Raw genomic sequence first — 13,942 nt, forward strand, 5'->3', positions numbered from 1 at the left:
GAAGAGATTCTCAAACTGACTGTGATTCACCAAAACAAAAACTTTTGATTTTGAATTAAAACGAAAACTTTTGGATACTATCAGCACTCATCTAGGAAACAGCATAAGGGGTATGTAGATTTTTATTCCTCAAAATGATTCTAAATGATATAAAAGAAATAAGCGTTGCAAGTTTGATAAAATCAAAATTCTTCATAAATTTATTTTTGATACTGAAGGCAATTGGTCAAGCCGAAAGAGAATAAGAAATTTCAGTGGATTTACGTTTGCTTTAAACAGTGATGATTTTAATAAGAAATTAAAAAGCATAGAAAGTAACTTTTCGTTGAATGAGCTAATTACGATTTCTAACATTTTAAACATATCTTTTGAAGGCAATAAAGCAGAAGTAGGGAAGAGAATTCTGGCAGATTTATGTGTTTTGGAAACCTTAGCTCACCATGTCTGACTCAACGTTTCATCTGGTTCCAAGTCTGAAGTGGATGAACCAAATAAACAAATTGAAGGTGGAGGTGAATGTTCAATGCAGTGCAATATAAATAAAAATAAAAGCAGTTTCGATTCCTCTATCCAATCCGAATGAAGTAATGCTGTAGCTAGTTGTGTTTTCCATAGTGTTACTATTAATTGTTCCGATATCGAGAATACCATTTTTAAATTTAATGCAGAGCTGCACAAGAATGTTATTCATTGGATCAAACGTTTTGAAAATACCTCTAAATTATTCAGTTTGTCTGAATCGAAAAAATTCATTTTTGCTAAAAGATCCATTGGTTACGTAACACCTCCTTATTTGTAAGAACAGTACCTGACATTAATTCGTGGCAAAAACTAAAACAAGCTCTGATCGATAAATTCTCTTTTGAAATTAATTCGGCTAGGTTGCATGAGCTTGCGAGTAAGCGCACAATGCAGGACTCTGAATCCGTTCAGGAATATTATTTAAAGATGAAGGAGTTATGTAATTTTGGAAAAATAGATGATGGTTGCTGTAATTCATTAAGTGATTAAAGGGATTAATAATAAACATGAAAACAAAACTATTTTATATGGATGTAAAGACTTGTCAGAATTTAAAGAAAGACTTAAAGTTTATGAAGTAATAAAAAGTGATTCTGTTAAAAGTAAAGGTTTTCGATATAGTGAAGCCTAAACATGATTCCTACAATAGAAATAATAATACTTTTGATAGAAACAAACAAGGTATGGAAATTATGGATCTAACACAAAATGCAAAAATGTAAATAAAAATAACATAAAGCAGGATGGTTATGTTGATAATCGCAGTAATAGAATTTGTTATAATTGTGGTTCAAGAAATCATATTTCTAATTATTGTATTCATAAGGATAAAGGCTTAAAGTGTTTCCAGTGCGAAACATTTGGCCATAAGGCTTCTGAATGCCCAAGGTCAAATTCGAAACCAGAAGTTGCCATTTTAGACGTTACTATAAAACCAAGATTGTTTAAAACAATAATAATTGGTAACATAGGTATAAAGGCAGTGATAGACACTGGAAGTCAAGCAACATTACTTAGAAAATCTGTTTTTGATAAATTAAGCTTTAGGGTGCGACTATGCAGACGCGAGCGAGCGAGAATATGTGGCGAGAAGAGGTGATGACGTTTCTCGCTCTCATTTATACGATCACACAGACGCGAACGAACAAGAGAAAGTGGCGTGAAGTTGACGAGTCACGTGTTCCCTGACGAATAAAAGAAAATGGTTCGACATCGACGCATATTACTAGCAAAGAAAAAGTTGTTGTTATTAGGATTACTTCATGAAGAAGTAAAAATAAAACGAAGATACGGTGTCCATCCCCTCTGGAAACAGTGAAAGGCTAAAGGACATTATCATAATTTGGTAAGAAAACAGAATTTGTATAACATCATGTTTGTCTATAGTTTGAAAAATATTAAAATAAAATTCTTTTTATATATAGATGAAAGATATGAAGAATAATCATTCCTCAATTTTTAGAAATTATTTAAGAATGGCTCCGTCACTATTTGATAAATTATTAACGCTGATAGCTGATCAATTACAAAAATACAGCAATAATGAGCCTATTTCTCCTGGTGAATGTTTAGCTATTACATTAAGGTAAAATTTGAATATAATAGTTCAGATAAAAATTTAGAATTTGATAGTTTATCAACTAATTAAATGCTTTTTTAGATTTTTGGCAACTGGAGACTCCTACAAATCTTTAGCCTATGCATTTTATGTAGGATTCTCCACAATCCAAAAAATAATACCAGAGACTTGCCAAGTTATTTGGGACACACTTAAAGAAAAATACATTCCGGTGAGTATTCATGTATGTCTGGTATATAAAATAGAAAATATACACTACAATGCTATGTAAAATTTCATACATAATTGTAATTAAGTATTGTGATGATTCTATACTTTTGTACTGCATTTTATTCTAATATATATATATATATTACATTAGTTTATTCTGAAATATATCTGTTGTACTGTGCATTCCTTGCAGGAACCTACTGAACAGATATGGAGGAAGTCTGCCATAGAATTTGAAAGATTATGGCAATTCCCAAATTGCTGTGGAGCAGTTGATGGCAAGCATGTCAACATTCAGCAGCCTGCAAATAGTGGCTCTCAATTTTACAATTATAAGGTGATTTTCAAAATGAATGAATAACTTCTTCATATAAATGATTGCATTGCTTTTCTAATCATTTCATCTTATTTTAAAACATCAGTTTCTCATAATGAATATATTTTTATTATAGAGTAAACATAATGCATTTTATATCACTTATTTATGATTTTAGAAAAACAGTTTCTGATGGATAATCTTAATAATTTCAATCAAGGAATTGTGTTCTATTAACCTATATACTATTTTAAAAGCATGATAAAATTAGTAATGCTTAACTATGTCAAGAAATTTGAAATAGATATATAAAATTCAAGAATTTTAATTTGATTAAATTTCTTCCAGGAACTAACTCCATTGTATTGTTAGGTATTGCTGATGCACATTGCAAATTCTTAGCTGTTGATGTTGGTGCATATGGCTCATTTTCTGATGGAGGAGTTCTGAAAGCATCAGCACTAGGCAAAAATTTGAAAAATGGAACATTGGGGATACCAAGTTCAAGTATTCTGCCCAATTCAAATACTGTAGCACCACATGTGTTGATAGATGAAGCATTTCAACTCCACCCAGATTTTATGAGACCATATCCTGGTAGACAACTGTCCCCTTTGCAGAGTGTGTTTAATTATCGCTTAAGTCGAGCAAGGTATACTTATATTTTCTTTAAATTATTTGTATCTAGAATTATAACTATTAATTAATGTATTTGTAGGCGTTGTATTGAATGTGCCTTTGGTATACTTGCCAATCGATGGAGAATTTTTCGAAGACCCATTGCTTTAGCACCAAATAATACAGATAAAATAATAAAAGCAGCTGTTGTGTTACACAATTATATGATCACTGAGAATAATTCATCAGGTATTATTTATTACAATACAGTAATTATTTTTGTTATATATTATATATTTATAGTCTTAATGTCTTCTAGATGAAGCAGCATATTGCCCAGAAGGATACAGAGATTATTTAGATCCTAATGGTGTATTTTGCGAAGGTTCATGGCGCACAGATGAATTGTGTATGCAATGGAAGCCATTCAAATAAAATGTATCATGCAATTTTTCAAAATTGGCTGGAGACATCAGAGACAAATTTGCCACCTACTTTGTTTCAGAAGGGAATGTATCTTGGCAATGGACTAATATGTATTGAAAAATAAATCAACAAATTAATAAATATCACTTTTTATTCTGCATCAATAAAACTGTTTACTACATCTATCAGTGTTCTTTCACAGTCTCGTCTTTTATTTGATGGCACTTGCACCAACAAACTGTCAAGATACAGTGCAAAGGGACTTGTTTGACAGTCATTCAATTTCCTGCAAAGAAATAAATTTTTAATGTTCTGAATTGTAACTTACAAAAAAATAGATTTTGACAATTATTACATATAAAAAATATATTCTCACCTATTTACATTAGTAATTTCTTTTAGTAATTGATCTGAAAAAGCTGTTTTCCTCTTCTTTGGATGTGAATGTGATGGTGAAATTTCTTCAATATTCACATCACATAAAGCCGATTCGGAACAAGTGATATTTTCTAAAATCTGAAGTATTTGAGATTTAAAAATAGAACAATAAAAAATAATTTTAAAGATTACAAAAATACAAAAGTAATACATACTTCTGATGCAGTTAGTTGTATATTTTCATTTGTTTCACTTTCTGCAACATTTGAATGTGTTCTGGAAGATAAGTATAATAATACTATTATATAAAATGTTCTACTTATACCTTAAATCCACCATACTCAACCTTTTTTTTTCTCGGGCCACATACACATGATAGCTATTACACGCGGGCCGCAACATAACAATTATAATAAAAAACTTACATAATTTTTCACTTACCCTAGAAATTTAGTGTGACTGTTGATATTGCGAACATTTTTTCACAATTTCATTTAAATCAGGCTTGTAACTGCTGCATGCTACTCGTAAAACGGCATCCAGGTGTGAATCAGTAAGCCGGTTTCTATATATGTTCTTTGCATATTTCATTTTTGAATATGACGTTTCACATAGATACGTTGATGCGAACAACGTAAGTAAAATTTGAGCACATTTTTTTACAGTCTTATATTGTTCGGGCACTACTTTCCAGAAGTCAACGTAATTATTTTCCGCTCTTTTTTCTTTAAAAATAGCTTCCAGGTGTGTATTGTTCTTCATCTCAATAAATTCGTCAAATAGCTCTGCGTAATTACATGCAAATATATCAGCCAATTCTGATATTATTGCCGGTTCCAAGTGCCAGGGATTTTCAATGAGCAACAGGATATTTTTTATTTTCCTTAGATCATGAAATCTATGTTTAAATTCCTCAGATAACGCAGTTAAATAATTTGAAAAAATTGTATAGTTTTCTGGAGAAATATTAATACCGTCCTGCTTAGCGTTTGTCATGGTTGGAAAATTTCGCAGTATTTTGTTCTGTATTTCTTGGTAATAAATGTTTAATTTTTCTTCGAAGGCAAATATTTTATTCGCCATCTGTGAAATTATTTTATTTTTACCCTGCAAACCAGTATTGAGACTGTTCAGCTTCTCTGTAATGTCGCACAGAAACGCTACAATACACCACCATTCATTATTTTGCAGTTCACTGTATATTTTATTATTTTGCTGTAAAAACAGCATTATTTCTTTTCGCAAAGAAAAAAACCTTTCCAGAACTTTCCCCCTGCTAAGCCAACGTACTGAGGTATGTAAAAGAACATCATTGTATTGACTATCCACTTCCTCTAAAAGACTTTTAAATTTTCTGTGGTTCAGTTCTCGTGCTCGGATATAATTCACTATATTTATGACAGTTTTCATCACAGTATCTACTTTAGGATTAGCAATACGTGAAGCCAAGTTTTCCTGATGAATGATGCAGTGAAATGTTATTAAATTTGTCAAATCATAATTCTGTTTCAGTAGAGAAATAAATCCATTTTCAGATCCAGTCATTGAAGGACAGCCATCGGTACACACACAAATTAATTTTTTTACATCTATCTTGTTCTGTTCTAGAAAATTGCAAATAGTATCGAGATAATCTTTGCCCCTGGTCTGGCCCTTCATTGGAAGGAATTTCAAAAAATCTTCGCAAATTGAATTTTGTACTGTACAATATCTAACAAAAACCGAGCATTGTGATGTCGCTGAAATATCCGTGCTAGAGTCAAAAGCTAAACTAAAAAACTTGCAGTTTTTCAAGTCTTCAATTACGTTATCACAAATATGGTTCGCAATATCTTCAATACGTCTAACACAGGTAGAATCTGAAAGCTGGATTTTTTTTATTTCAGAAATTATTTGATTTTTGTTACTGAATTTATCAAACAGTACATTGGAAGCGCTTAAAAAACATTCCTTCACAATTTCAGCATCAGTAAACGGTTTCATATGTTTACCAAGTATATAACAAATTTCATACGATGCTTTCGTTACAGCTGCATCTTGTACTATTGCCACAGACATAATATTTTGTTGATTTTGCAATGACTTTTTAAAAATAGCCAATTTCTCGTGTCTTATGAGAGATCCTGGAGGAAAAGTATCATTGAACGATTTATGTTTAGTGTTAAAATGACGAGCAATATTATATTTTTTTAATATAACACTTTCACGACAAATCAAACAAGTTGCAAAACCGTGTTTGTTTTGCACTACAAAATAGTCAGCTTCCCATTCGTCTTGAAACATTCTATTTTCGTCAGACATTTTTCGTTTGTGTTTGGAAGACACTCCTGACATGGTTGATAATAATTATAAATTACAATTTCTCAAATAAAATGGTCTCTAATTCAATGTGATTTATTGTTTACTCAATTATAACTCTTAAGGTACTTTAACAATTACAGAGCCACAGAACACAAGCAAAACAAACAAGTTATGACTTACGACTTTAACCTATTCGATGTTTAAATTCTTGACGCCATGTTGAATTTTCGTCGAAAATTACACGTTTTTTTTTTTTTTAATAATCGTGGCTATTTTATCATCCGAAATTACTTGTTTTATTTTTCACAAACAAAATAGATATATTAATAAATATAAAAACAAAAAATTATTTCTAAAGTTCGTTTTAATATAAAAATTATGACGCATAGCGACATCTAGTATCAAAAACGTTCCGGTGCAGAAATGAATAAATTCGGGTTCGACAAATGAGGTCAACACGAAAATATTCGGGAACAACACGGGACGGGTATCGCGTGTAGGCGCTACGGGGTCTCTATAAATTACTAAGTCTAGCTCTACTTTTACCGTCTCTTGCGGATCGCCCCCTGATGGCCACCACGTGTTCACAATGCTCGGACATCCGGCGACAACTTTCTATGGACAAAAAGCACTTAGCGGTGTGGGCGGAGTGACCAAATCTATTTTTTGCCACGAAAATTTCAAAATTCATATTTTTACTGCATTATTTACGTCCGGGCCACTCACAAAAGGTCAGCGGTCCGCATGTGGCCCGCGGGCCGCAGGTTGAGTATGGGGGCCTTAAATAAATTTTATTTTATTAGCAGTTTTCTATCATTATTTTAAAATATTAAAGATTCTTACTCTCTAGCTTCTACCACATCAGCTAAAAACTGTAATTGTGAATAGAATATCCATTTTGGCTTTTTGGCAAGCTGTTGTGGATAGCTCTGAACTGATCACACAGATTCTTTCACAACTTCTTGCATCTGGATACTGCAAACGTAAAAACTAATTTATTAACAACTACTGTATAATTTAACTCAAATAAATTATCAATTTTATATTTCAACATTAAATACAAGAGCTTCTAGTTATATAGCACATGTTCAAATATAAAGAAAAGCACGGTATATCCGACGACACGATATAACAAAGTAATTCTGAGCATATATTAAACAGATTAAACACGCTACAGAATCTTTATTCTCTATTTTTTTTTTTATGTGCGAGTGTTTCTGGTATAAAATAAGCTTATTACTAAACAGAAACTTACCGTCTAATTGAGTCTCTTCCGCTATTTCATTCCATTTTGTGTGTATGATGTTTCGATTCCTGTGATCGGGAAGACGTTTATCCCATATTTCTGGGTGTAAATACACATTACTTATTAATTTTTCTTTTATAGCTGGTCCGCTGTGTTGGTCACTGGAAGAAGCCATTTTGTACTTCTTTTCGAAGGCGCATGCGCACTGTTCAGCGAGAACTGGCGAGACACGAGAAATATCAAACCCTGTCATATATGTGTGCGAACCAGAAATTTGCTCTCGCCAGCGATATTTCTCACTTGTGCATGGTTTTCCTTTGTGAGAACTATATCGCTTGCAACCGCTCGCTCGCTACTAAATTCACGTCTGCATAGTCGCACCCTTAGGAGGTTATCCCCAATTAATTCTACTTTGAATGGATTTGGAAAATCAGTAGTTGATCCATTGGGCTGTTTTACAGAAAATATTCAAATTGACGATTTTAAGTGTCACACTGATGTGTGTGTAGTAGCAAATGATGTAATGATTTATGACGCCATCATAGGCCTTAATGTTTTAATGCAGGGTGAGACAACTATTAATGAAAGTGGTATCACAATAAGAAATAAAACTTGATGTGCTAAGAATATAAACTGTTTGTCTATTTTGCCAATCGATTTAACTATTATGTACGAAGTTGAAGCGAACATTGAACCAGAAGTTCCTAATATTTTTAAAAGTAAGGTGCAACATTTGGTTTTGGATTATGTCCCACATGAAGTTAAGAGAACAAATGTAGAACTGAATATTTTGGTTAAAAATCATGAACCGATATTTCATCAGCCACGTACATTGCCATTTTTTGAGAAAAAGATTGTCGAGGCTCAAGTCGCTGAATGGTTAATGCAAGGAATAATAGAGCCAAGTTCTTCAGAATATTGTAGTCCTGTTGTAATCATAAAGAAAAAGAACGTAACACCCCGTGTATGCATAGATTACAGAAAATTGAACAAAGTAATCGTAAAGGACAGATTTCCCCTCCCATTAATCGAAGACATCTTAGACAGACTACAGGGATCACAGGTTTTTAGCACAATTGATCTCAAAAATGGATTTTTCCATGTCAATGTAAGTAAAGATAGTAGGAAGTATACTTCATTCGTGACACGTGAAGGACAATACCAGTTCCTTAAGGTCCTCTTTGGATTTTGCAACTCTCCTGCTGTATTCCAAAGGTATATTAACACCATTTTCTGACTGATTAATGATTGTATTGTATTATTCTATATGGATGACATCATTATTTTGTCTTCCTCTCTTGAAGAAGGAATCACACGACTTGAAAGGGTCTTAGAACTTGCCAGTGATTACAGACTAGAGATAAACTTTAAGAAATCTCATTTTTTTGAAAAAGAGAATTGAATTTTTGGGTCACATAGTGGAAGAAGGCAAAATTTTCCCATCTACTTTAAAAAGTACGGCTGTCCTTAATTTTCCAGAACCAACCAACTTAAGGCAAATTCAAAGCTTTTTAGGACTTAGTGGATACTTCAGGAAGTTTATTCCAAACTATTCCATTATTGCTAAGCCGTTGAGTGACCTTTTAAAAAAAGCCATGAATTTAAATTTGGTGAAGAGGAGAGAAATTCTTTTAATCAACTTAAGATGCTGTTAGCTGAGAAGCCAGTCTTGGGAATATGCAGTCCTAATTATGAAACCAAATTACACATGGACGCAAGCTTAGAGGAGTATGGAGCAATTTTAATGCAAAAATCTCCAAATGATAATAAATTTCACCCTACCTATTACATGAGTAGAAAGACAACAGACACCGAAAAGAAATATTCGAGCTATGAACTCAAAGCTCTTGCTATAATAGAAGCTTTTAAAGAAATTTCGTGTATATCTATTGGGAATTCCATTTAAAATAGTCACCAATTGTTCTGCATTTGAAAGGACTCTGGCGAAAAGAGATTTGTCTACCCGCATAGCTCGTTGGGTTTTGCTCCTACAAGAGTTCAATTATGTTATTGAGCATCGTTCCGGTACTAAGATAGCTCATGTCGACGCCCTTAGCAGATCCCTCATAAATGTGCTTTGTATTTCTGTTAGCAATATTGTACCAAAGTTAAAATCAGCCCAGGATAAAGATACTGAAACAAAAGCAATTATAGAATTATTAAAAATTCCTAACTATGAAGATTATTATGAGAGACAAGGAATCTTATATAAATTTGTGGACGGTAAAGAATTAATTGTTGTACCTGAAAGTATGCAGATAGAGATTATAAGAGAGGCCTATGAAAAGGGACATATAGGAATTAAATATACTGAGAAAAACATCGGAGAATATTATTTTATCCCCAAGCTTAGACAAAAAGTAGAGAAAATTGTAGCCAATTGTGTTCGTTGTCTACTAGTGAATCATAAGGGAAAGAAGGAAGGACTTTTACACCCACTTCATAAAGAAGATATTCCATTAAAAACTTATCATATTGATCACCTTGGACCATTGGAAAGTACACATAAAAATTATAAGTACATTCTGGCAATAATTGACGCATTTACCAAATTTGTGTGGATTTATCCTACGAAAACCACTACATCTGCCAAAACTATTGCAAAATTAGAGATCCAAAAGACTGTATTTGGGAACCCCTCTCAAATTATATTCGATAGAGTACATTTACCTCTAGTGAGTTTACTGACTATTGCTCTAAGGAGAACATTAAACATCATTTAGTAACTACTGGCCTACCTAGAGAAAATGGGTATAAACCAGACCATTATATCAATTCTTTCGAAGCTATCAATAAATAATCCAGCTCAGTGGTACAAATATACAAATGAACTGCAGCGAGTGATTAATTCTACTTATCAACATAGCATAGATTCTACCCCTTTTGAGCTACTTTTTGGGATGAAGATGAATGTAAATGGACGGGAAAGCTTAGAGAAATGATCGAAGTTGAATTTCAAGCAAACTTTGGAGCTCAGAGAGAAGAACTTAGAAAGCACGCAAAGCAACAGATTTTTAGAATACAAGAGGAAAACAGGAAGACGTACAATTTAAGAAGAAAAGCTAGACCTTATAGAGTTAATGACTTGGTGGCCATCAAAAGGACCCAATTTGGACCACAATTGAAACTAAAACCAAAGTATCTTGGACCCTATAAAATTGTGAAAGTTAAAGGAGGAAACACACATGACGTAATCAAGGAAGGAGACCACGAAGGACCAAATGGAACAACAACATGTTCTGAATTTCTGAAACCATGGAATGGTATTCCAGAGTGCTAGTGAGAGGACCAAGGTTAAGACAAATTTGAAGAAGATAAGAAAAAGATGCCAAAAAAAAAGGGGGAGAAAAAAAAGAGAGAGAAGGGGAGGAGACAACAAACGACATTTTAAAGACAAAAGAACTGTTTAAAGAAGACGTAATGAGTTTTAAGACGAAAATTGTTCTTATCCATTTTCCAAGAAGACAGACATTTGACCTTTACTTTTCAGAGACTTATTTTTTGCAGTTTTGTTTTTTTTGTTTTTTTTTTTTTTTTTTTTTTTTTTTTTTTTTTTGTATTTCAGTGTCGCTGGAGGTCCAGACGAATCCAGGACGGCTGAATGTGGTGCCCGTTCCCCACGTTGTCATGATTTGGTAGAGTCTGATGTCGTGTGCAGGCGGGAAAAAGGACGAACCGTTAGAATCAAGACGTAGCGTGAACGACGTGTCAGCTTAAAGATGATATTTGTTCAATAATTAGTACAGTATTAAGATAATTTGTTTAGTGTTCTTCGTTTGTAAAGTTCTTTTTGTGTATTGTATTAAAATATACATCATTATATATCATAAGAAGTTCCTCATATTCTTTCTTAAACTGTGTTCTGCATATGCTTCTTAACACTCAGCCATATCTACATATATTTAAACTTTACATATAATAATTTAATGATATAAATTAAAAATGATTAAATGCTATGTGGAAAACATGACAAATGGAAAGTCTGTATTTCTGATATCAGAACTTGAAGTTTAAACAAAACAAATTTTTCTATTATTAAGTGCAATAAAATAACAATTAGGTTATAATCAATTTTAGCTGATTTATGTGTAGTAATATTCTGAACATCTTCCTCCCTGTTCACAGAATTCACTCTCGTCACACTGTCGCGAGTTTTAATACATAACGAAATCATCATACTTTGCTGAAAGTTTTCTGTTTCTTCCACTATTAGCTGATGGCAAGGTAATGGTGAAAGAAAAGGACAGATAATTGTGCCCCATAACCTTGCACAATGGTTCAGAAGAAAAGCAAAGCAATTAAAAAATTGTAAATCTTTATTAATCATTCTGTTATAAATTTCGCATACAAAATAAATGCCATATCTTAATATACAAATACAGTAATATCTTACGGTTTAACTCGGATGGCATAATTGTTGCATTACGACTGTACACACGTCCATCAATTGAAGAAATTCGTCTGCACCTTCCAGAAGACAATGTTCTGAAATCTTTAAAATTTGTTGTATTATTGATAAATAATTTTTTTATAACAAAAGCTTTTACAAAAAAAAAAAAAATGGTTTTAACTCACTGCGAGTTTTTCGATGATCTCGGATTTTTGATTTCCATTTAAGTCTTTATGAAAGAGAATGTAGTCGTGTAGTTGACCGATTAACTGAATGACTGAATATCCTTCATAAATTATATCCTGCAAAAGATAAAAATATTCCTGTCTGTAATGAGCTGTAATTATGCATTATTTAACAAAATAATGTATAACAAACCATAATATATGATTCCAGTTTTTCATACGAATCCGTCAAACATGCGTCGTATAGACCGTCGAGTAACTTGGTCGGGACGGTCTAAGATTTATAACAAGGCAATGTTTATTTAATACATTAATCACAAAATTAACTACATGACAATTACGAAAATACATTTACCCCTGCAATTTCTCCAATATCTTCCAATGTGATGTCATTCTGTCCTTTTAACCTGTGAGCACTCTGCAGTAGGGTAATGGCTTTTCTTAAATCACCTTCGGAAATTTTAATGAGTTCTTCCATAACCTAAATACGATTATGAGAAATGCAAATTAAGCAGTTTTGCTTATTATATGAAAACAAAACAATGTCTGTATTTCCTTGTATACTCTACATTAGGGATGGCCAACACAGGCCGCGGTCGACTGCAAAGGTTTTGAAAGTAGCCTGCGAAGCTAAAGTTGAACAATTTGCTTTCATTTAAATTAATGTTTAAAAATCTTAATTCGATAATTCTTACAATAATAGACTGTCTGTGCAACATACCCATACTGTTTGTATTTATCCCGATGAACAATGCAAATGAATGTTAACGCATGCGCATATAAAAATCCTAAAATTGTTTGCCCATATTCATAGTCGCCCACAAACTATATTTTACCAAAAAAGTAGCCCCTAAGGGATAAAAGTTTGGCCACACCTGCTCTACATTCTGTTTTATACAAACATTTGTCAATTTATCAGATGATGTCACCTACCTCTAGTTCTAAACTGCAGTAAGTAAAATTTAAATGTAGAATTATGTCAAGAAAATTTAGTAATGGCTATTTATAGACAAATATTTGTTTGTCAAATGCTCATTTCTTATATATATATACATACAGATTCATGCCTCTTGATGACAGATATACATTCCAAGCAGACATCCTACAAGGTTATTAAATAAATCATTGGATTTCAAGCAACTATTTCTGACAATACAAACAAATGATACATAAAAAAAAGTAGAAACTCTAAGTTTGTGATGTTATAGGCTTAACAGATGTTCTTGTGTGTTCCTTTGGTAACACGACACACATCCAACGGTAGTCCAGTTTGCCCTTGGTCATCATTACAGCAGTAATGTGGTTCTGGAGATCTGCCAAAGATGTGGGTGATGATGGCACAAATGGTGTCCTTTGCATACCTCAAAAAAATTACACTGTGTGAGGTCTGGAGATTTGGGAGAACATCTACATGCCATGAAGTTATCAATGTCTGATCCAGTATGGTGTGGGAGACATTTTCACATTCGTGCTTCAAATTTGGAGTGTTTCTCTTTCATTTCATGTCTGACATGGACAACCCAGCATGATATTTTGGAAATTATGGGACTTCAAAACCCAATGATCCATTGTAGTAAGCCTGTAGTGTATGTACGTAGATCTATATGGTACAGTCTAGATTAGGGTCAGCAATCTGTGGCACGCAGGATGATTTTCAGTGGCACTCTGACTGAATAGAAATGTAGTACAAATTATACTTTAATTATTAATTACACATTTAAATGGAAGCCATAGTTCAGTGTAGGACATGCTACATTAAAAACAAATCTCT

At 32.8% G+C, this 13,942-nt stretch overlaps 3 protein-coding genes across 4 annotated transcripts in view; 1 reads left to right on the plus strand and 2 right to left on the minus strand.

Annotated features, from left to right (window-relative positions):
• The first annotated feature begins 34 nt into the window (after positions 1–34).
• LOC111640623 (protein ALP1-like) lies at positions 35–3,714 on the plus strand. Its single transcript, XM_023386663.1, has 6 exons — positions 35–2,107; positions 2,183–2,312; positions 2,505–2,669; positions 2,948–3,279; positions 3,346–3,494; positions 3,565–3,714. The coding sequence occupies exons 1-6, from the start codon at positions 1,947–1,949 to the stop codon at positions 3,678–3,680; spliced, it is 1,053 nt and encodes a 350-aa protein (XP_023242431.1). The 5' UTR covers positions 35–1,946; the 3' UTR covers positions 3,681–3,714.
• Positions 3,715–3,825: 111 nt separating this feature from the next.
• On the minus strand, positions 3,826–6,625 carry LOC111640895 (general transcription factor II-I repeat domain-containing protein 2-like). Its single transcript, XM_023386984.1, has 3 exons — positions 4,265–6,625; positions 4,048–4,187; positions 3,826–3,957 (listed from the first exon to the last, which is right to left on the minus strand). Exon 1 carries the CDS (start codon positions 6,381–6,383, stop codon positions 4,500–4,502), a length of 1,884 nt encoding a protein of 627 aa, XP_023242752.1. The 5' UTR covers positions 6,384–6,625; the 3' UTR covers positions 3,826–3,957; positions 4,048–4,187; positions 4,265–4,499.
• A 5,269-nt stretch (positions 6,626–11,894) lies between these two features.
• LOC111640901 (replication factor C subunit 4-like) overlaps positions 11,895–13,942 on the minus strand; it is a 37,947-nt gene continuing 35,899 nt past the window's right edge. For both annotated transcript variants that reach the window (XM_023387003.1, XM_023386997.1), the window contains exons 9-12: positions 12,527–12,652; positions 12,365–12,445; positions 12,172–12,288; positions 11,895–12,088 (exon numbers count right to left, since the gene is read on the minus strand). In XM_023387003.1, coding sequence (XP_023242771.1) covers positions 11,993–12,088; positions 12,172–12,288; positions 12,365–12,445; positions 12,527–12,652 — 420 coding nt within the window. In that variant the 3' untranslated portion in view covers positions 11,895–11,992. The remainder of the gene's footprint in view (positions 12,089–12,171; positions 12,289–12,364; positions 12,446–12,526; positions 12,653–13,942) is intronic.

The sequence above is a fragment of the Centruroides sculpturatus genome, unplaced genomic scaffold (genome assembly GCF_000671375.1).
Source record: "Centruroides sculpturatus isolate CEXI.00-Female unplaced genomic scaffold, Cexi_2.0 scaffold163, whole genome shotgun sequence".
Taxonomy (NCBI): Eukaryota; Metazoa; Arthropoda; class Arachnida; order Scorpiones; family Buthidae; genus Centruroides; species Centruroides sculpturatus.